The following is a 20,798-nucleotide window of genomic DNA, read 5'->3' as shown; positions in this document are numbered from 1 at the left end:
GTTGTTCCTTTTTGCAGTTTTCATTCGCTGGAATCTGTGGAGGAGGGGCATCAATACGATTACCACGTCAAATGAGTAGCAACATTTTTTTTCTTTCTAAGCTGCTATTCTGATGCAATATTTATAGTAAAACCATGATTCTGCAAACTCTGCGACCGGCTGTGTTATTTATTCGTAGCAGGAGCGCATTAACGAGACTTTACCACGCGGATAAAGTTGCAACGCTAGGCTCCCAACCCGACGTACAGTCGCCGGTTTATCGGGTAGGCCAAGAACGAAAGCCGCAGGTTGTAGTTGAAACATTTGCCTGAAAACAGCAAGCCCGCAGTGAATGACATACACACTCTGATGCTAATGTGAATGATTTTGGAAATGTCGCTAACCAGCTAGCTAACTACCATTGTGAGGTTCTGAAAACAAGGCATAACCAAGTTGTAACTCATTATAGTTATAGCTAGCGTTAGCTAAGATAGTTAATTGCCTAGCATGTAGGTTAATATTCTCATTTTCATGCAAGTACTTTAGTGGTTAATATACGAGGGTGTGTTGTGTATGTGAACGCATACAGGTAGCTAGCTATCAAGGACCGCTCGCTAGCTGACTAACTTCAATTGTCACAACAGGAAAACTATGAACGTATGCAAGCACTAGTCAAGGAGCTGAAAAACAGAGCGGATAGGATAAAGCTCGGTAAGCAAATTACTACTTTTATTTTAACTTTTTCGATATAGCTGATGAACAATCACTGAATCCTTAGTATCTGAATAACCAGACCAATACGTTTAATTTGGCTCGCGTTTGTCGGTGACCTTAGCTATTAGCTACAATGTTAACATGTTTATACAATAATTGTATTTAAACAGGCGGAGGAGAGAAGGCGAGGACACTACACACATCCAGAGGGAAGCTTTTGCCTCGGGAACGTATTGATCGGCTATTAGATCCAGGGTAAACACTGGAAAATATCAGATCAACTTGCACACAAATATCTAAGCTTATTTGTTAATCTGTATTGCAATAAATAAATAAAATGCATTATGTCTCTGGTTGCAGCTCTCCCTTTTTGGAGTTCTCCCAGTTTGCTGCTTATGAACTGTATGGTAATGAAGAGGTTCCTGCTGGAGGCATCATAACTGGCATTGGCAGGGTGTCTGGGTGAGGATGAGTGACAGTATGTGTACATGTAGAACTCCTGTAATGCACATAATTTAATAGTTAAATAAGTCCAGCTCACCCTTTTGACTTTTATTTAACAATTTTTCCTGTATGTCCACCTATTACAGGGTGGAATGTGTCATCGTTGCAAACGATGCCACTGTCAAAGGGGGCACTTATTATCCTGCTACTGTAAAGAAGCACCTGCGTGCTCAAGAGATTGCACAGCAGAACCATTTGCCATGCATATACCTGGGTGAGTCAGATATGTATGTATATATAACCTTTTCATCAGTATGAAAGAAGTGTTTAGATCCTCACACCCTAATCATGTATTATGTTTTATCTCCAGTGGACTCTGGAGGGGCCAACCTGCCCAGGCAGGCTAATGTGTTCCCTGATAGAGATCACTTTGGTCGTATCTTCTTCAACCAGGCACGTCTGTCATCAGAGGGCATTGCACAGGTACTCCAAGCAAAAAATGCTAAAGCATTTGCTGTACTGTATCACACCTGAGCTGTTCTTGAAAAAGGTCTTCCTGTCACAGTTTACTTTAAAATCGTTTGGCTGATTGACACTTTCTGCATATATGATTTGTCTTCATAAAAAGATGCCAAACCGATTGGTCTCATGTGTTTCAGATCGCTGTAGTGATGGGCTCTTGTACAGCAGGGGGCGCCTATGTGCCTGCTATGGCTGATGAGAGTATAATTGTGCGCAAACAAGGGACCATTTTTCTTGGTGGACCCCCACTGGTATGTTGACGTATGGAGAGAAGAGTTTAAGAACCTTAGTCCTTTGTTTTTAGCTCCTCTGAAAAGGGTTAACCAAAATGCTTATCACTTTGAGGAACAGTATTATATGCTTATGGAATTGTAGAATGATTTAAATGCAGGTAAAGTCTCTGTTTGACTGAACTTTGCTGTGTGTGTGTGTGTGTGTGTGTGTGTGTGTGTGTAGGTAAAAGCTGCCACAGGTGAGGAGGTGTCTGCTGAAGACCTTGGTGGTGCTGACCTTCACTGCAGGTTGACATTATAAATATTTTTACCTCCATTCTTGTTAAATTATAATAGTAGTGTATATTTATTTCAAATTTATATTTGCCTTTTTAAATGTTAATTCCAGATAAACACACTTTCCCTACAGAAAGTCTGGGGTAACTGATCACTATGCTTTAGATGACGATCATGCTCTTCACCTGGCAAGAAAAGCTGTGCGGAATCTGAACTACACTAAGAAATTAAATGTAAGTGTGTTACCAGTGTGTGCTGTCGTGTTGTAGAATTTTCTGGCAATGGTCACCATTCTTTTATTTTCCATGTTTCCAGGTTACTGTGGAACCTCCAGAGGCCCCTTTGTTTCCAGGAGATGAGCTGTATGGCATTGTGGGAGACAACTTGAAAAGAACTTTTGACATAAAAGAGGTTTTGTATTTGGTTGTTTTAATTATTCAGTACATTCAAGTCTTATTTACCAATTGATCTTAAGGCAATGATTTAGTACATATAATTAATTGCAGGTAATTGCCCGTATTGTTGATGGTAGTAAGTTTGATGAATTCAAGGCTTTCTACGGGGACACACTGGTAACAGGTACATGACCTTGCATAACATGAAGGTCCACTATAAATTAGCCATTACATTTCAGTGGTGTTGCTCATACCAGTTTAGTTTTTTTACTCATTGTCTGTCTTTGCTTGTTTACAGGTTTCTCACGGATATTTGGCTACCCAGTCGGAATCATTGGCAATAATGGAGTCCTCTTTTCAGAATCAGCAAAGAAAGTGAGTGTTGTATTGCTTATTTGACAGGGGTTTCAATTTCTTTCTCAGCAAGCTATACAAGATTAGTATATTCACTTTAGCAACATGACTTGAGTATTAGAATTTTGACTCTTTAAAATGGTGTGTGGGTTTATCCCTCTCATTTTTCAGGGAACTCATTTTATTGAGCTGTGTTGTCAAAGAAACATCCCATTGATCTTCCTTCAAAACATCACAGGTAAGCAGACGCAAGCCTGCGGTTACTAGTCATGCTTCTGTTATACATCTGGTGTGTTTTAAAACAGATTTATATATGCTTAGCTGCCATGTGCTCTGACTCTCAGGGTTCATGGTGGGGAGAGAGTACGAGGCCGGGGGTATCGCTAAAGACGGGGCGAAGATGGTGACAGCTGTGGCCTGTGCCAATGTGCCCAAGATCACTGTAATCCTCGGAGGATCCTATGGGGCTGGGAACTATGGCATGTGTGGCAGGGCATACAGGTGCTTCATACTCACTCAAGAATTGTTGACTTGCTTATAGTCATCTTGTACAACAAAGCATAAAGCTCCTAACTCTTAGATTTGGAGAAAGAATTGTTGGATGAAATCTCCCAGTAACCTTGAAGTCTTTCTTCTTTTGTACATGGACAGTCCAGATTACCATATATTTAGTCATCTTTTTTTTGTTTTTTTTGCCTCTTTGGTAGTCCCCGATTCCTTTACATGTGGCCTAACTCGCGTATCTCTGTGATGGGAGGAGAACAAGCAGCAAATGTGCTGGCCACTATTACAAAAGACCAGAAGGCCAGGGAAGGGAAAGAGGTAAGGATCACCTCTGTCCATTTCCAACTGCAAGAAAGCGTTTGTTTTATACGAAGATGGTGCCCCAAGAGGCAGCCACAGTGTTTTGGTGTCTTGCGTGTTTGTTTACTTGTTATTCTTGCACTTGGCATCATAATTCAGCTTGCTCTCAGCCAGAACAAGCTCCTATACATCATTGGCTTGATATTGCACGTATACCCTCGTATACCCACAACAAAGTGAAGTGGGAGATGAGGCCGCGCACGCCAACTTCAGGGACGCGGCTTTGAGCCAGTACTACCCAGAATACTCCTCTCCTCTCAGCAAAAACATTGACAAACTAAGACTGCTGGTAAGAACAGAAATTCCACGACATCTGCTTTCTGCTCCATCGAGACGTGGTTAAGCAATACTACTCCCAACGCTGCGGTCAAGCTTCCCGGCTTTCCTCTGTACGGAACAGACCGCGACCCCGCTCTCATTCACAAAACCAAAGGCAGAAGAGTTTGTTTCTATATTAATCACAGATGGTGCAGTTCTAGCCTGAATGTGCTCTCTGGAACTGGAAACACATCAAATGCAAGCCACTCTATTCAACCTGCAAATTTAATTCTATAAAACTCATTGGGGTCTGTGTTCCTCCACTGGCACAAGCCAGCTCAGCTCAACAGCAACTGACTGACCAGATTATACAAATTGAACAAGGTCACTCTGACTCTCCTGTCATCATCGTGGGAGGCTTCATCCACACCAACCCGAGTGCCGAATTACCGAAATACAAACAAAAGGGCATGCACAAGTATGCACTGAACAAAACCATAAAGTCTGCCAAATACAAGGAAACAGCTGGAGCAGCAGTTCTCCTCAAATAACTGTTCCTCCACCTGGAAAGGACTTCACAGTTAACTACAAGCATAAAGCAGATGCCTTGCTCCCAAACCAGCTCAACTTTTTTTACTCAAGATTTAAATGACAAAGCACATCTCTTTCCTCCCCCAGTCTAACTTCAGTCTGCCTGCTATTCACTGTTTGCAGTCTCTTCACACTTCTCCCCCAACAGATCAATATGCTACAATACCTACAGCCCCTGCCCTATCACTGAACAGCAAGTCAGCTGTGTTCTCAAGAAGCAGTAGATCGGGAAAGCAGCTGGACCTTATGTGTCTCACCTACAACTCTCTGAACAACTTTCCCCCATCTTCACTGACGTCTCTAACCAAGTCACAAAAAACTGGAGATAATCACAAACTTCAAGAAGAAACCCACCTCTCTGCTGCCACTGGAAATCCACAGTTCCACAGTTAGCAGAGATGAGTCCTACAAATTCATGAGCACCATTCAGCAAGATCTCAAATAGGACAAACACAGCACTGCAGTGATGAAGCAGGGCTTGTACTTCCTGCATTAACTCAAGAGCTTTGGGCTGCCTGGTTCTGTTTTATACTGCCATAATCGAATCCGTCCTCACATCCTCCATCTCTGTCTGGTTCAGCTCTCAGACCCAGTGCAAACCGCAAGGAATGGTGCAAGGTGCAGAGAAAATCATTGGATGTCGGCTCCCTGCCCTCGAAGACCTACGCAGCTAGAACAAGGAAGAGGGCAGGGAAGATCATGGTGGACCCCTCACACCCTGGTCACTCGTTCTTCCAGTGGTTTCCATCACAGGGGTGACCAAGAGTAAGAGGCCTAAAGACTTGGACCAACTGCCACCTCCAAGGCGTTTTTCCCCAGGCCATCTACCTCCTAGACAAAGACTCCCCTCATGTCCCTCTGGTTTAAATGACTGATATGCCCTTTACTACATGCATCGTAGTGTACTCAATGATTCAATACACCATAACTCAATCCTTTTGATTAAGATCCACTTTTTCCTACTGGAGTCAGCAGACATATGCACTTTAATTCATTGCAGTATACACACACTACAAATATATTTTCATTCACATTTGTATTACTGCTGAATTCTCTTATCTGTACATACTGTATATATGTAACTGAGTACTTGGACTCCTCTGTATTCATCTTACACTGCACACACTTTGCTTGCTGCTGTTTGCACACGTTTATTTATTTTTTATCTTTTACATATAGTGTATATAACTTTTATGTATAGTCATGTGCATATAGGGTGAATATAGATTATTTTTACAAATAGTTTATGTAAACTTACTCTTTATCCTATTGTACTTAATATCCTACTGAATTGTCTCAACACCTGCACCAAGAGAAATTCCTTGTACATTTTGTACTTTAAAGATTAAACGTTAAAGATTCTGATTTAGATTTTTTTTAAGCTTTCTTTTTTTGCAACATTTCCTAATGCCATTGTTACTCTAGTTCACAGCAGAACAGGAAGCAGCTATGAAGGAGCCCATTATTAGACGGTTTGAGGAGGAGGGAAGCCCGTATTACTCCAGTGCCAGGTAACCGCTGAAATATAGAAGGCATCAGATACTGGAGCAGATGAAACTTATTTCTGTACCTAGTTATTTTCCTTTTTGTCACATCACTTGCTAAACGTCTTTTGAAGTCTTTCACAGTCTTCTGTTTTGAAATATGCTGTGCTAGTAGAAAATGCATTGCAAAATTGACCATAGTATATTGCTGTGCACCAAGAGAATCTGCTCAGAACTGATGGCTGATGCCATCTTTGTATGAAAGTTTTAATCATGCAGTGCTCTGTCACTTAATATTAAGCTTACATTCCCATTATTTGGAAATGTTTTCTATGTTGTTGGATCACACGTTCTCCTTAAACAGGTTATGGGATGATGGAATTATCGATCCTGCTGACACACGCCTTGTCCTGGGTCTCAGCCTGAGCGCTGCTCTCAACGCCCCTACCCAGAAGACTCAATTTGGGGTCTTCAGAATGTGATCCTACATAGTACCATTCTGCCAGTTCTTGGGAATTACATTTTTGGGGGGGGACAAGGGAGATGGATGGAATAGCAATCTCTTACCTTATAAAAAGTTACAAGTTTTGTCTTTGTACCTGTTTTGTCAAGCTGTGAAATGATTTAAAGTATTAGTTTCATAAGTGTTAGGTTTTTGAGCATTATGGAAATCAGTTTAAATGGTGAATCTGTTTTGATTAACCAACTGCACCATTTACACCATTAAAGAATGTCGACATGTTCTGTAGACAACATTCGCGTCCTTCAGTATAATTACATCAGAACACATTTCTTGATTTTATCTAAATAATTCAGGCTTTGACTTGGTAAAATGGGCTGTTCAGTAATTACATTTTTCTTTCCTGACACAGTAAGACTTTAATTTTGTCATACCTGGTATTTAAAATAGCTGCACTAATATAAGGAAAACCCTCTTTTTAATGTTTCTTGGATTAATTTAGTCTAGTATTGGACTAAAGTCATAGGTCTGCTAAGTGAGCTACTTTATCAGATTCTCTGTTTTAAGAATGGATCCTTGGATTTAGTTTAACTACCAAACTCAATGTTCCCAGACCTAAAAATAAAAGCAAGTAACACCTTGTGTTCTAAAACATTCTTTATTTAGTACAAAACATCGTGATTGATATTTATGGAAATTAGTGTGCTTTTCAGTATTTACACATCTGTTCAGATGGGGAAACTTTTATGCCTGTATTCCTATTTTGTGCACCGACACAAAATGATCATATCCAGAAAGGATGAGAAACCGCAAGTGTGTCGCATGAGAGCCATCAAGCTGCAGAAAACAAACAATTTAAATGTTTGCGTTTCACATTCAGTTTAGCTTTAGTGTAAAGGAAAGCAAAGAAAAAAAACTCACAGATACATCATTCGTTTGTAGACTGCTCTCTGTATGCTCAAACTCTGAAATAGAAAAAAAAACAACGTAACGCTAGCCAAGCAGTTTAGACTAAATGATTATGGTGCTCATGTATATGCGCATACCTTTTTCAGCTATGACTTCAAATTTATCAGCTTCTTCTACTGTGCTTTTCTCTATTCTTAGCTGTTTTACTGTAAGAACATTTAGGCTGTTAGTGATGACGTTAGCCATGTATATACATACAACGCGCTATTCTAAAGTATAGTAGCGCACTATAAAAGCTATAACAGACTTCCATTGCAAGAAGAAAAATGCGGTAAACGTCGTCAGAAAGTAGCGTTTTACTTACTATTAAAACTGTGCATGGAGATAAGCGATACTTTCATATTATCTGGAAATCGAATCATGAATTCCTGAGGAAACATGCCCGTGGACAGCCAGAACGTCTCCGTTTTTCTGTGGAGAAAGCACATAGGTTAGGATACTGCTGTTTGACACAAACAGACCAAATAACCATTATCTATCGCTAGCTAGCCAACAAGTTTCTGACGTCGTACACAAGCATACACATATTCCTAGCAGCTCTCACCCGTCAATGATGTTTTCTGGTGGGTGGTTTTCATCGCTAGACGTAGCCAACACAACCTGGGCGCCAAATGAGTTTAGTGCAGTATTTATCATTATGAATTAGCTAACCTAGTTAACTGTTACAAAATGAACTTAAACTGAATTTAAACTGATTACCTGACAAAACAAGTGCGTGCGTTGCCAAGCTCCCAGGCAATTTTGTCTCATATTTTGGACGTCATCGTTTTGAGACGTCATTGGCGCACACTGCGTTTGGGAAATATTTTTGTTCAAGTAGCGTGTTCGTGTGTTCAAATTTCATGGCAAATGGAACAGGTGATGTTATATTCTGTCGCGGAACTGGTCAGGTATGAAACTTAAAGTCTGGTTAGTGAATTAACAAGCTATATTAAGATAGCTGTCATACTTTAATAACAGCATTTTTAATTTCGTTTGAGTGGCTAAGATAGCTAAATATGCTAAATATCTTCTACAAACAGAAGGTTTTCTCACTACATTTAAATTAACGACTTTAGCATGAAGAAAAACAAGAAATATACGTATAAAATCTAAGTTATATCCCAAACTTATATGTCCGTATAGCTGGTTATGTTCTTGTATTGTCCAAGAGTATCTTAAGAAAGCAGTGAATGATCTAGCTAGCTTGCTAGCTAACCTAGTTAGCTAGGATTTAGTAGGAGTGTTGAGTCTTGATAGTACTATTATTGTATATTTTCTTTAGAGTGACGATTCAGACATATGGGATGATACTGCCTTGATAAAAGCATACGATAAAGCGGTTGCGTCGTTCAAGGTAACATTTTGCCTCTTCTGTCAGATACACCATGAATAAGATCGAGTACCTTTCCTCCTAGGGTTTTCTGCCATAATCTTTGCAATCCTCTGGAGTGTCTCTTCTTTCTTTTACAGAACGCTTTGAAAGGAGATGATGACATGGCCCCAGACAATAAAAAAGAGAAGCCTGGAAATAAACGAAAAAATAACAAAAAGAACAAAAGCAGAAAGAGGTGTAATGCGCCCCCTGACAGAGAGGTAGCTCTGACACCTGATGCATTCTAGTGCTGTGTCTTTGTCGTCTTAATCTTGCAGAGAGATGAACCCTTTAATCATGTCTCTTATAGTGGAATGTTGGAGATTCCTGTTATGCAGTTTGGTCAGAGGATGGAAACTTGTATGCTGCTACTATTTCCTCAATCAACCAGGAGAAGGGCACATGTGTTGTGTATTACACTGGCTATGGTAATGAAGAGGAACAGAATCTGAATGACCTTATAGATATTGAAGAATTGGATGAGGAATCTAAAAAAACAGCAGATGTATGTGATCCATTCGTTACATTTCATAGGTCTGTTTTTTAAAGCATTCACACCTGCATATGTTAAGTGTTGTCTGGACAAACTGTAGGTGAAAGAGGCTGAGTCTTCAACAGAAGAGAGTGATAAATCTTCTACTCCACACCAGTCTACTCAACAGAAACACAATCCTAAAGGCAAAGCTCCAGTGGGACCTCCCATGTGGGGGGCGGGATTGCCCCCTGCCCCCCCTCCTGGGCATCACTTTAGAATGGTGAGCAAATCCTGTTCTTACATCTTAACCTTTGTACACTCTTTTTGCACTTTTGTTGCAACACCCTAATGATTTTTATAGTCACCTTTGGGAATATTAGCGGTATTGAGATTGCACTTAATTTGGCAATAGTTTGGCAAAATATAAAATTCACACAATTTTCTGTTTACCCCAGATGTATAACCAAGATATGTTTGAATGTTTAATCTTATAGCTCCAGTACAAAAGTAATGTAGTTATCAAATAAGGAAAGGCAATTAACATATTTATATTTAAAGCATTTAGCTGACACTCTTATCCAAAGTGGCAATTTTGACTGAATACAGTTCAAGCAGTTGAGATGCTCAGGCATCCAAATTGGTGATGGTGGGGCTTGAACTGCTATTTCTGACTCTGTCCTTATAAGAATAGACAAAAGTACATCAGTTACATGTAGCACTAGGATTTTGTTGCAATATTTGCAACCTTCCATGTTGGACAAAAAAAATGTGTGTGTTCTGTTTTAACATGTTTTCTATAGTCTGACAGCAGAAGAGGAGACCCTGGACTTGCCTTCCCTGGCTGGCCCCCAATGATTCCCCCTGGCCCACCGGTGAGACATACTTTGTTCTACTATTCTCAGTGATTCCCCAAACATAATGTCAGACATGGTATGTGTTGCAACGTTGCTGCCACAAATAGTTAAGGGAGCTTGATCAGGTAAAGCATTAGGTTAACTAATCAAAGCTATTTACATCTGGCTCAGATGATCCCACCACCACCACCAATGAGTCCAGATATGCTGGGGGATGATGAGGCCTTAGGCAGTATGCTCATCTCTTGGTATATGAGTGGCTACCACACAGGATACTACCTAGTAAGCATTTCCTGTCATAGCACCCACTGCACTAACCAATGTCATGTAATTTCAGTATAAAAAAAAGAAAAAAAGTAGGGTCAATTGTGTCCCTCTGTAATTTTCCAACGCACTATATTACAGGGTTTGAAACAAGGGCGCAAAGAGACCGCAGCAAAAAGGTCTCATCACAAATGAAACAGTTTGTACGTTAGTCTGGTAAATATTTATTTATTTTTTAAATACTTAAAAAATAATATTTTGCAAGAAAGATATTAATAGTAAGCGTTGTGTTTTGTTTGTTTTTCACAGGTTAGAATCAGTTACAGCCAAAGTGTGGGAGAGACTGTATTTCTGCTTCAGAATGTATGGTCCATTTCATGTTTTGTATTCTTTGTACATAAATGAATTAAACACCAATATGTTTTTTTTCACCTGTTGTCTAATTGATCCTGTGAAAGTACTATGAATGTATCTGCAACACGTTTTGATTATGGCTGGTTTGGTGAAACATTTCCACATCAAAATTGGTGCCATCTTATTGATAATGGTTCTGTGCACCAAAGCAGACATAAATACAACTCTAATTATAATGTAATTTTTATCTTTTTAATATGTTTAATATGTTAGAAGGCAAGTAAATCTATCAGCAAAGTTATTCCAGTTGCTTAATTTGTATTTTGAGGGCAGTTGTTCTCAGAGGTGTGCAGGGTGCTCAGTTTCATGGCACAAGCATGCTAGTGATTGCAATGGAAAATAAGCACACACTGTACACCGCTATTACTCAAAATGTTTGTTTAAGTTATGTAAATGACTGATTTATATATGAATGCAAAAATGCAAGACAAGGTGATCATATTTTCCATGCAGTTATCAAAAATGCAAAAAGATAAACCAACAAGAAAATCATAAATCATGGCATTAGAAGCAACTAGAGACAAACACTGTAAACAGCCCAAAAAATGTTTTGCAAAACCTGATCATCTGTCTTTCTTTGAGTTGTGGGCCTTTGTATCTTCAAGTGCCAAATAATTTTTTATGTAATGGTTGTATGCCAATGTCTGCAACATAAGTGATGCTATTCTGTAAACCACTGTACTGTATCATCTTTACTGCACTAGATCAACTGAGACATAGCTACTTTTCTTATCTTGTACAGTATGCTAGATACAAATTGGAATCTCTCCTATCATTGTGTGGTGCAGTTACTGCCACTGTCAGTGTAGGCAATGCAGACAGAGCCACCAGGACTGATGGACGACAGGTTTTCCACCTTTTGGGCTCCACTGAAACCTGACGGAGAATTGGGCCTCTGCCTCCTTCACTAGCCAGTTAGTATGATCCACACGGTATTTTCTGTTATCAGCTTCTAACAACTGGCACTTTACCATAACAATAATAGACCCTTATCAAGAAACATTCTGACTCCAAGAACCAAAAGGAGGTAGTTGTATTATGCTGAACCAAAGTATGTCAAACATTTGTATATACAGATCATCAGAACTGTAGCTATACAATATTACTGTAAATTAAAGGAATATAATAAAGAAATAATCTTGAAGATAGTTCAAGAAATATATTAGAAAAAGTAATAAAAGGATGAAGGCAAAGAAAAACTTGTATGCATGCAAAACTTGCATCCCTAAACCTTTATCTGCTTCCAGACAAGAGATGATCTGCTTGATTTCAATTGTTGGAACTAAAACGAGATTGACAAAACAACATAGATAAAAGGGAAAGACTCTTAGAACAGAGTGGGAATTTGGTTCTGAGCCTAAATAGACCCTGAGAAGTACTGTTGATTTGCAGCCTTAGATTCTAACAATAGCGCTGAGGCGAACGCGCGCACTTCCGACAGGGGGCGTACATCTTAGCCCCTTGAAATGAAAAGGCTTCCATTGCCTCTTATCCCGCCTGTCTAATAGGGAATCTCATCACGCTTTACTGTAGATGCGAGCAGGAAGAGCAGAACACAACGTGGAGTCTGTTTGATGCTTAGACTGTCAGTAGCACATTAACTGTTTTCATTCTACAAGGAAAACAACTGGAACGAAACTGGGAAAGCTATTTTCTGTGATCTTCACAAACGCGACCAGAAGTTTACTTCTAGCATGTTTTGCCGAAATCAGACAGCGAGAGCCACAGTCGCTCGAGGTTCAGCGCTGGAAATGGAGATAAAACGTGGGAAGTTTAGACAAAGTATTTTCTTGGACACGCTACAGGTACGTTATAGCTCTATTAATGTCTGTATGTAGATTACGGAGGACCGTAATTTTGTTGCTCCTTTATTATTTAATGGACCTAAATAGTATCTTAACTCTATAAACGTCTGGTTTTGTATCATAGTCATTTAACCTCTCTTGTTGTCCGGTATATACATATACGTATATACAGGATCATTTTATTTCACTATATGTAAAAAGGTCATAAGAGAACAGCTTTAGCAAAACACTTCCTTACTACCTGGATAGACTGACTCCAGATATCCAAATTCAGCGTGGGCGTGGCCTAACTGTTATCTTGGAACATGTCCTATGTAAGTGTTTATTTCCATGACCACAAATTCTTGCAAAAACAGCATTAATGCGATACATAATTATGTCCAGCACCGTTTTACTGTGTTTACAATGTTGTTACAAGGTTGTTGTAAAAGGCTCGATTATATCCTATACAACAGCAACATATGCTTTTGAATTAAGGAAATAGGCTGAAAGGGAACTTTGTTTAACCCCTAATTATTTTTATATAGCCTGCTCTAGAAAGAGATGGAAAGTAGGCTGTTTCTCGATGGGTAGTATGAATCTGTTTCAAGTTTGCTGCTGTGTGAAGTTCAGAAGGGTAATAAAATATAATGCGTGTAAAGTTGTTTTTTGTTTTATGTCCAACTGTGACAAAGATAGAGTAATGTTTTGCTCCACCTTAATGAATGAGTTTAAATATCTCAAAAGATGTAGCAGAGCCTAATTTCCTGTGATTTTACAAACTGCCATGCCTGTAAAAAAAAAAAAAAGTCAGCGTGGAGTATAACTTTATTCATTAGCACACAATGAAATGTGAATTCACCTTCTTGCAGTCTCACACCTCATTCATTTCCTCATTTAACGTTTGTGTGTGTTCAGTCAAGCCATGGTTTACCTTGCTAACAGTATCCCACAGCTCTCCACAACACCTAATGGGCATTATACTCATTCTTTATTCTCTCCTACATCTTTACCTTTCAGTATACCAGCTGGGACTAAGTTTGCTGGGCCTTTGAAAAGGATCCTTTTACTCTGTGCTGGCAAAGCATGGCCTCGCAGTTCACAGTCCGGCTGACCTAATTGAACTTCACAATGCTGGTTTGTGTGCACCAAGCTCAGATTGCCATGGAAAAGTGATTAGGAAGCTGAGTGAAACAGTTCTATAGTCTTCGTAGTTAAAAGACGTGTAGCTTGTTGTGTATAAGACAGAGTGTTTATTTGCAGAATGTCAGGTAAGCTTGGAGTGCAATAGAGGAGTGCATAATGACAAAAACTTTAGTCTTGTCATAGTGTAGTACACTAGGGATTTCTATACTGATAAAATGTCATACTGTGGAAGTAACTAAGACAGTTTTGTTTCAGAAAACAAACTTCAAAAGCACACTGTAAGATTATAAAAAGGTTTGCTAGGTTCTACATTTCTATTTGTCTTAAATCTCAATCATCATATGCTAAGATTTCTATACTGTGAGTTACATTGCTTGTAAGCCTTGTTAGGTTGTGTGTGTGTGTCTTGTGCACAGTGGTGTGAAACAGTGAGAATAGATATTGCACTAGAACAGCCCTCATAACCCTGTGAATTTTGAGCAGTGTCTGTCAAACCTTATTAACGGCAGTCTCTTTCAAATCAGCATGCCATAGCCTACCCTTATGTATCTATGTGTGTGTGTTTCTGCATTCTGCATGCCTCTGTCTCCCCATGATCTTACTCCTTGGTCACCTCTATTATGCTGTCATGCCACCCAGCAAGGCTTCGGCATGTCGAGCAGTATCTACATTTCACTTCTTCACTTCTTTTCCTTTCCAATGCCACAATTTTTCAACCATATTACATAGGTATTTACTGTACAGTGAGCTTGAGCAATTCCCAGTTGGCTTTTGGTTTTACTAAGCAAAACCGCTGTGTCTGATGTGGAAGATATTTTTGTAGTCTGCCATATTTAGTATGCCTGTGCTGTGATAGTGGACTACATGATGGTAATACAGAGTACCATACCAACTCAAGCTATTTTGTCTGGGTAGATTTTTGGAGGCATTATTTTTCTTCCTCCGTTTAGTATGAGGTCAGTGAAACCATGCTGGCTGAAGACTTGTTCTGGACTACTGTGAAGGAAGTGGTTGGACCTAGGCAGCTGAGCAACAGACACACCCATTCATTCACACTCCCACAGCCTGCAGTTTTCAAACCAGTCCGCAGAATATAGGCATATGTATGGATGTAGACTGCACAGCTTTGTATATTTGCTTAAAACCCCATTAGCTACTGACAACGTTGCCAGTAAACCTTCCGTTAAAGTTTTATGTATTCTGACAACCCAACAGTTTAATGTTGGTGTTCTATAGACTTGTTTTGTTTGCACGGATAAGCACAGTAGCCGTGTTCTTTCCCATTTGTGTATGGCGTCCTTCTTTTCACTGATAGCTTCTCCAGTTTTGTGCATTAAGCTCTTTCCCACATTTCCTGATGCTTCTGCAGGGATGTTTGTTGCTGCTCTAGTGCTGAGACACGTGTTGTCTACAGTGGTCTCCACCACAGGAATGTGCCATATGGAAGTGCTTCATGTGGTCTGGCTGAAACTGTTGGAAGTTTTTTGTAAACTGTTGTTTTTGAGTACACTGGCTTTCTGGCTTAATATGAACAACTTGCTCTGTATGTTTTTTGAGTCCTGAATCTCAACACTTACAACACTGATCTGTAAACATAGTTGTCCCTGTGTATTGTGAAGTTATAGATTTGCTTAGATGGTAATAGTGACAGCATCACCAGCTTGAGGGAGTCGGCAGCAGCTAGGAATGCAAAAACTTTCCTTTTGGCCTGAGGGAGACCCTCCAGGCCCTGGAAAACAATGGGCAATCACTCAGTGCTGGGGCCCACACCATATTGGACGCTCTGGGATTTCAGCTGAAGGAACCCTGAGTCCCGGCAGAACATCTCAGAATACCAAAGACCTAAAGCGACTTATCTACACATGGTGTCTAAGACAGACTTGCTTTTTTTAAAGGTGCTCTTCGTATGCAAGGCACTGCTCAATGCCAGAGCAGTTGATCAGGAAAGAGGTGGACTGGCATTTGGTTTAGGAGGAAGCAAAAGTGTGAAGGTCTCAGCAAAAGCCATGGACCCAAGCTTTATGGAAATGAGGACAACATCCTGTGATTGTATAGCATATGAAACATTCCATTAAAGAGGTGCAGAAGATTTGTTAGCGCATCAAATATTTGGGTCCAATACCAAGGAAGATGCTGTGTCAGTGGGACTGTCTCTGTCAAAATATGCCTTCCGTTAAGCCAATGGAACTACACATCAAAGAATGACTTTGGCTTGTTGTTTGCCTCAGTGCTCAGTTATGGGAGACTATTAGAACCAGGCATGTGTACTGTTGTGACCTTGCCCCATTGATTTGCTGACAACAGTTTTAGCAGTGTCTTCCCTTTAGACATGAATACAGCCTCAGTTCTCCATATTTGCTGTTAGCTATTCATAATTGCAATGCAATGGCTATTAGACTCAACTCCTCTACAGCGCACCAAAGACATGGTGATGTGGAGCGCCACTGTCTTTTATCTGGCCAGTGCAAAATGGACATGCTGGTCACACAGTCATTGCTGTTACTCTTAATGTCAGTTTCTGTTCATAAGCTTTTTTAATGTCATTCATCACATTAAGATTAGCAGTTTGTGAGAATACTGTACTGAGACTACTATACTGTACTGATCTAGCCAGCTTTCTGAAGTAACAGACTTTTGGGATGATATGAAAAGTGTGATTTAATGTCTTTCTTTGCCAGAGTACAATCACTAATGTGTTCAGTTTCATATAGACTAATGCAAGGTCTGTTTAAGTGGTGTATTGTATCAAATTGATAAAGATACGGTTCTGCTAAGAAGTTAGCTCTAGATAATGACAAACTTACAGAAAAACTTGATTTAGTTCACTATAATGTTTCAAAGTAAGGTCTGAATAACTTTTCAAGATCAAATGCATTGTATCATCCTCTTGGCTACTACATTAATAAATCCCTCCTAAGACATAAAGGACTAAGACAGTGTCCTCTCATGCCAACACACACACACACACACACACACACACACACACACACACACACACACACACAATATTTAAGGGAGTGCCTCAATTCTAAATGCTAGTGTGGGTAACACAAGCCAGCAGGGGGTCGATGAGAATGGTTCTTCTAGTAACTCTCCCAGCGTTTTCTTTCATTGTTAGCCAGATTACCCTCTCTAGATGAAGCGCACCTTTAACAGTTAAGAGCCTCTGGAAACAAAACTGTCTTGACTGAAGAAGATTAATTTGCACTCACAAGCCACTGCCTGAAGCAGGAAATGACTCATTCAATACATAATGGCATGCTCTCATTTAATCTGCCCTATTTAGTATGACTCTTTTCACAATTAACTTAAAAATGGCTGAATTTGTTGTGAGTTTACCGAAGCCATGGTGTTAGTAGTGTGTTTAGTGATGCATACCTAGGGGTTACATTAACAACATTATTGCTAAAGGGTTTTTATTGCTAGCTAACCAATAGCTAATAGTACCAAGATTTCTGATTAAATATGAGTTAATATAAGTTAAACAATCCATGAGTGGTGAAAGCTGAGGGTTCAAATATAATGAAACCTTCATTCCTGACTTCACTCAGCCGCCGTATCCCTTTACAATACATTTTTTCACTTCATCTGCCTTTTAGTCATCTGTGTGTCATGCCACCAGACTTGGGACCTAGTGTCTGCCAAAGTATGCTATTATTCCCTCTATAACAACGGGATGCTTCTTTGACAGGAACTACGGCCACAACCGCCGTGCCCTGTTACGCCACGTCACTGCTGGACCCTGTCCAAACTATTACACATCTTGAATTCATAACGGTGGCGCAATTGCTATTATTCAGCCACATTTCTGTAAGCAAACCCTGCTTCGCTCTTGCGTGTTGCAATCTCTTTCGCAGATGCCGTGTACCTGACCAAGGACAAGTCAGGAAAAATCACTAGCGCTTACAGCCTGAACATTGTCTACTTCTGTTTTGTAACATTTAGACCATTCCGATACCCCACACAACATGGACTCTGGGTGCTAAAAACAGCTCTGACGTAAATCTCCCTATCTCCCCCTTCACTTGTCACACTTTAACGTATGCCCCAAACCACCGTGTAGTTAGCCTATTTTCCCTAATAAGACACTGCTTTTATTGGTACCGTTTCAGGGATTTTTTTTCTCTCACCTGTTGACCTGCTTGGTTAGTCAGCCGCTTGTGGTCTGCTGCGTTTGACCTAGCTGGGCCAACATTCTATTGACCTTGCACAGTGAGTGAGTGGCAACCTGTAATTATTCCATGTCATTTACTTCAGCGTAGTTACTAGAGTCGTGGCCACAGGGTACAGATTTGTGTGTTCACAGTTTAAAAGAATGCATGGCATTTGTTAACATTTCCCTTGAATGGTGGTCTTTTGTTTGTAGCCGCCTGCCCTGTCTATGTTTGAGGATCCCACTAAAAGAATTTTGCAGGATTTCTGACAGGTTGTTAATAACAGTGTGTCAGTTTCATTGTCTCAAGCATTTCATACACTTAGTCTCTCCATTTATTTAAAGGGCTGGATCAGCTTAGTTAGCCTAATTGGTTTTTGTTAAATAACAGCCACAGTTTTGAGGAAACAAGTGAAGAATTCCCCGTAATAAAACTAACTGACCAGTGTGTCTGTTTCTTGTAATATTTAATCTGGGGAGTATCTCCCCAGAGTTAGGTGTCTCTTATACACTCCAACGTGCCCTGGGCCTAGGTTATGTTTGCCATATTGACTTATGTGCTGACTACTGAGAGAACAGGCTAATAAATAAACACAAGTCAACACCGCAGACTGTCCTTATGTGATGCCTTTTCCTCACCTGTTTAGTTAAATATTTCCATCTCATGGTTGTTTTGGAGCCAGTTCTCAAAGAAAAAAAGTCCCCTATTTTAAAATGGTATCAGTAACAATGTAATGTCTCTGGGGCCATGCTTGATTTGAGTACACTAATCAAACCAATTCAAAACATTCATTATTGTTCTACGTTTTGGACACCTTTATGGGTGGAAAATATATTAATGGAATAGGTTGCACTATTAATATTTTACCACTCCATGCTATGTATGTGTATTATTAGAATCTCCCACTGTGGCTTTGCACTGTTCTTTAATCTGGCAGGGTAAGGCTTCTGGGCTTTCAGCCAGGATGATTACATCGCATGATGAAATTCACACCTCTCCCCTTCTCTTCTTCACACAAGGAGTTGGTTCTTCGCGTTCTTCGAGCCTAAAACACGGTCCTGATACAGTGCTGCTCATTTAAGTCACATAATTTGTCAGTCGATTATAAAGCAAATGCACATATGAAGTGTGAAGTGGGGAAATTGTGAATTGACCTAAATAATGTAGAGGAAGAACACAGCAAGTCTTGACTCAATGCCTGATTAAGGTATGCAGTGCATGTCCTCCTCTGGTTGGGTGAGAGAGGACTGTGAAAATGATGTCATTGCTTACTCTGTTGATGCGGTTGCCTAACAGTTTATTAATTTTGAGGTGAAACAACTGTGCTGTTTGTCTGTGTAACAGTATTAATAAAAACTCTAAAAAACATTAATATAGCTTATTGGTGTCATAAACCTGCTTTTTAATGTATTTTTTGCTGTCTTCTTCATTCTTTCTTTATATTTTTTATATCGCTAATTTCAGGATTTTTTTCCTACCCCCCAGACATATTCCTGACCCTGCGGTTACAGATGTTATTTTTGTCAGTGAACAAACGTCATTTTGTCATTGAACAACGTCAGTCAGTGAACAAAGCTGGTTGACATCATGCTGGTTTTACCCTTCAGCACTCCCCTCAGTGGAGTGCAGCGTTTCCATACGCGCCCGTCGTGAGTGCGGCTTCGCTCCTGGAGCAACTGCTGGAAAGAAAACATCACAGAAACGAGTCGTTAAAACACTGGCGCCATCACTGCTGTAGTTCTGGCGCTGCGTTCAGGGGCTTTATATGACTCGTTACTTTAAGTTATCGCGGTTTGTAGCTGATTTTATTATCTTACGCACTTAAAGCTTTATTCATGGTCTGTGCGCGTGTCCTCAACTCGCGCTTAAACTCAAGAGCGGATGCCACCATACCAGGCGATGTGTCCACAAGAGGGACCTGTTGCACTGTAAAGGGCTCTCAAACGTATGCCTAACCTGTAAGTAAGTATCGCGTGAAAAGTTGCTTGTTGACATTGTAAACTAAAGCTCTTTACTTATCACTCATTTACTGAAGTAGAGTATTTCCACTGGATCGTACTGGCTTGTGCAATCATAACCCTTTAGAGAACAAAAGAGCATTAATTCTGTGAAAGGATAAGGCTGTCGTTCAAATCAGTTAGACTTGTACAATATGGCGGCCACTTTAATAATCCCTAAAAGGGGGAGATATATGGGACGGAGATATGACACTACAACACACATAATTAAAACCATAACCTAACCAGCTAGTTAACAGAGCTGACCAAACTGATCTAGAAATCATTCATATAAATGAAGGTTTTACTCATCAAACATGGCTGCCTATTTGTAGTATTTAGGTTTGGCATAGTGTACAGAAGGCATGAAAATCATCTTTTCTCCCCTTTGAAAGGAAAATTTGCTGGACACTCAGAACTCTTGTCATTTTTCTTTTTGGTATTTTCACACCATTGCAAATGTCCTAATTGAATATCATTTAGAATGGAGACTTTCTGCGGTTAGCCGGAAGGTGAGGTACGAGGTGATCTGTTAAACTAGTGAAATACAAGTGTTCTCTTTGGCCTGTATGTGACCCAATGACATACCATACTAAAATCCTGCTGATCAATAGAAAGCAACCACCAGTTCACTCCAGAAGGATGACAAAAAAGGTGTCATTTCAGGCGTTTCACCGGACGAAGGACAGAAAAACTGGACTGCCTAACCTAATAACGGACATCTGGCTACCCTATTGTGAAACGAAACAGCCCATCTGTGTCTGTGCGAGAGCGCGAGAGGGGACGGGGAAGGTTTTAGCATACAGAGAAACG

General features: G+C 40.0%; 4 protein-coding genes across 7 annotated transcripts in view; 3 read left to right on the top strand and 1 right to left on the bottom strand.

The window, feature by feature from the left end:
- Positions 1–130: 130 nt before the first annotated feature.
- On the top strand, positions 131–7,216 carry mccc2 (methylcrotonyl-CoA carboxylase subunit 2). Its single transcript, XM_027024245.3, has 17 exons — positions 131–263; positions 624–690; positions 864–948; positions 1,054–1,155; positions 1,284–1,411; positions 1,508–1,620; positions 1,797–1,910; positions 2,116–2,180; positions 2,302–2,401; positions 2,484–2,579; positions 2,675–2,747; positions 2,862–2,938; positions 3,089–3,155; positions 3,262–3,418; positions 3,625–3,739; positions 6,056–6,141; positions 6,479–7,216. Exons 1-17 carry the CDS (start codon positions 135–137, stop codon positions 6,594–6,596), a joined length of 1,692 nt encoding a protein of 563 aa, XP_026880046.2. The 5' UTR covers positions 131–134; the 3' UTR covers positions 6,597–7,216.
- On the bottom strand, positions 7,214–8,228 carry hspb11 (heat shock protein, alpha-crystallin-related, b11). Its single transcript, XM_027024249.3, has 5 exons — positions 8,088–8,228; positions 7,848–7,954; positions 7,621–7,689; positions 7,496–7,539; positions 7,214–7,411 (listed from the first exon to the last, which is right to left on the bottom strand). The coding sequence occupies exons 1-5, from the start codon at positions 8,177–8,179 to the stop codon at positions 7,319–7,321; spliced, it is 405 nt and encodes a 134-aa protein (XP_026880050.2). The 5' UTR covers positions 8,180–8,228; the 3' UTR covers positions 7,214–7,318.
- A 71-nt stretch (positions 8,229–8,299) lies between these two features.
- Positions 8,300–10,921, top strand: smn1 (survival of motor neuron 1, telomeric). 3 transcript variants are annotated; one of them, XM_027024246.3, is made up of 9 exons: positions 8,300–8,433; positions 8,808–8,879; positions 8,996–9,118; positions 9,208–9,402; positions 9,491–9,652; positions 10,173–10,244; positions 10,398–10,508; positions 10,632–10,693; positions 10,800–10,921. In XM_027024246.3, exons 1-8 carry the CDS (start codon positions 8,386–8,388, stop codon positions 10,683–10,685), a joined length of 837 nt encoding a protein of 278 aa, XP_026880047.2. In that variant the 5' UTR covers positions 8,300–8,385; the 3' UTR covers positions 10,686–10,693; positions 10,800–10,921. The 3 variants fall into 3 exon arrangements, with proteins under 3 accessions (XP_026880047.2, XP_026880048.2, XP_081570233.1); XM_027024247.3 differs by having other exon boundaries at positions 10,632–10,706; XM_081714107.1 differs by having other exon boundaries at positions 8,327–8,452; positions 10,632–10,706.
- Positions 10,922–12,429: 1,508 nt separating this feature from the next.
- The window catches only part of rtkna (rhotekin a), a 45,829-nt gene continuing 37,460 nt past the window's right edge, over positions 12,430–20,798 (top strand). The window contains exon 1 of one of the 2 annotated variants that reach the window (XM_035529774.2): positions 12,430–12,709. In XM_035529774.2, the coding sequence (XP_035385667.1) occupies positions 12,599–12,709 (111 nt within the window). In that variant the 5' untranslated portion in view covers positions 12,430–12,598. The remainder of the gene's footprint in view (positions 12,710–20,798) is intronic. The other variant, XM_081714105.1, reaches the window with a different exon arrangement.

The sequence above is a fragment of the Electrophorus electricus genome, chromosome 5 (assembly GCF_041902795.1).
Source record: "Electrophorus electricus isolate QZ-2024a chromosome 5, ASM4190279v1, whole genome shotgun sequence".
NCBI classification, from domain to species: domain Eukaryota; kingdom Metazoa; phylum Chordata; class Actinopteri; order Gymnotiformes; family Gymnotidae; genus Electrophorus; species Electrophorus electricus.
Note: the sequence above shows the minus strand (reverse complement) of the source record. Positions and strands in the feature narration are given on the sequence as shown.

Coding starts and splice junctions, on each gene's coding strand:
- mccc2 (XM_027024245.3), top strand. CDS start 135: ATGATTCTGCAAACTCTGCGACCGGCTGTGTTATTTATTCGTAGCAGG. Junction 2,748..2,861: donor CGGGGACACACTGGTAACAG/GTACATGACCTT, acceptor GCTTGTTTACAG/GTTTCTCACGGATATTTGGC. Junction 6,142..6,478: donor CCGTATTACTCCAGTGCCAG/GTAACCGCTGAA, acceptor CTCCTTAAACAG/GTTATGGGATGATGGAATTA.
- hspb11 (XM_027024249.3), bottom strand. CDS start 8,179: ATGATAAATACTGCACTAAACTCATTTGGCGCCCAGGTTGTGTTGGCT. Junction 7,540..7,620: donor TGAAGTCATAGCTGAAAAAG/GTATGCGCATAT, acceptor TTTCTATTTCAG/AGTTTGAGCATACAGAGAGC. Junction 7,412..7,495: donor TACAAACGAATGATGTATCT/GTGAGTTTTTTT, acceptor TGTTTTCTGCAG/CTTGATGGCTCTCATGCGAC.
- smn1 (XM_027024246.3), top strand. CDS start 8,386: ATGGCAAATGGAACAGGTGATGTTATATTCTGTCGCGGAACTGGTCAG. Junction 8,434..8,807: donor TCTGTCGCGGAACTGGTCAG/GTATGAAACTTA, acceptor TATTTTCTTTAG/AGTGACGATTCAGACATATG. Junction 9,653..10,172: donor CTGGGCATCACTTTAGAATG/GTGAGCAAATCC, acceptor TGTTTTCTATAG/TCTGACAGCAGAAGAGGAGA.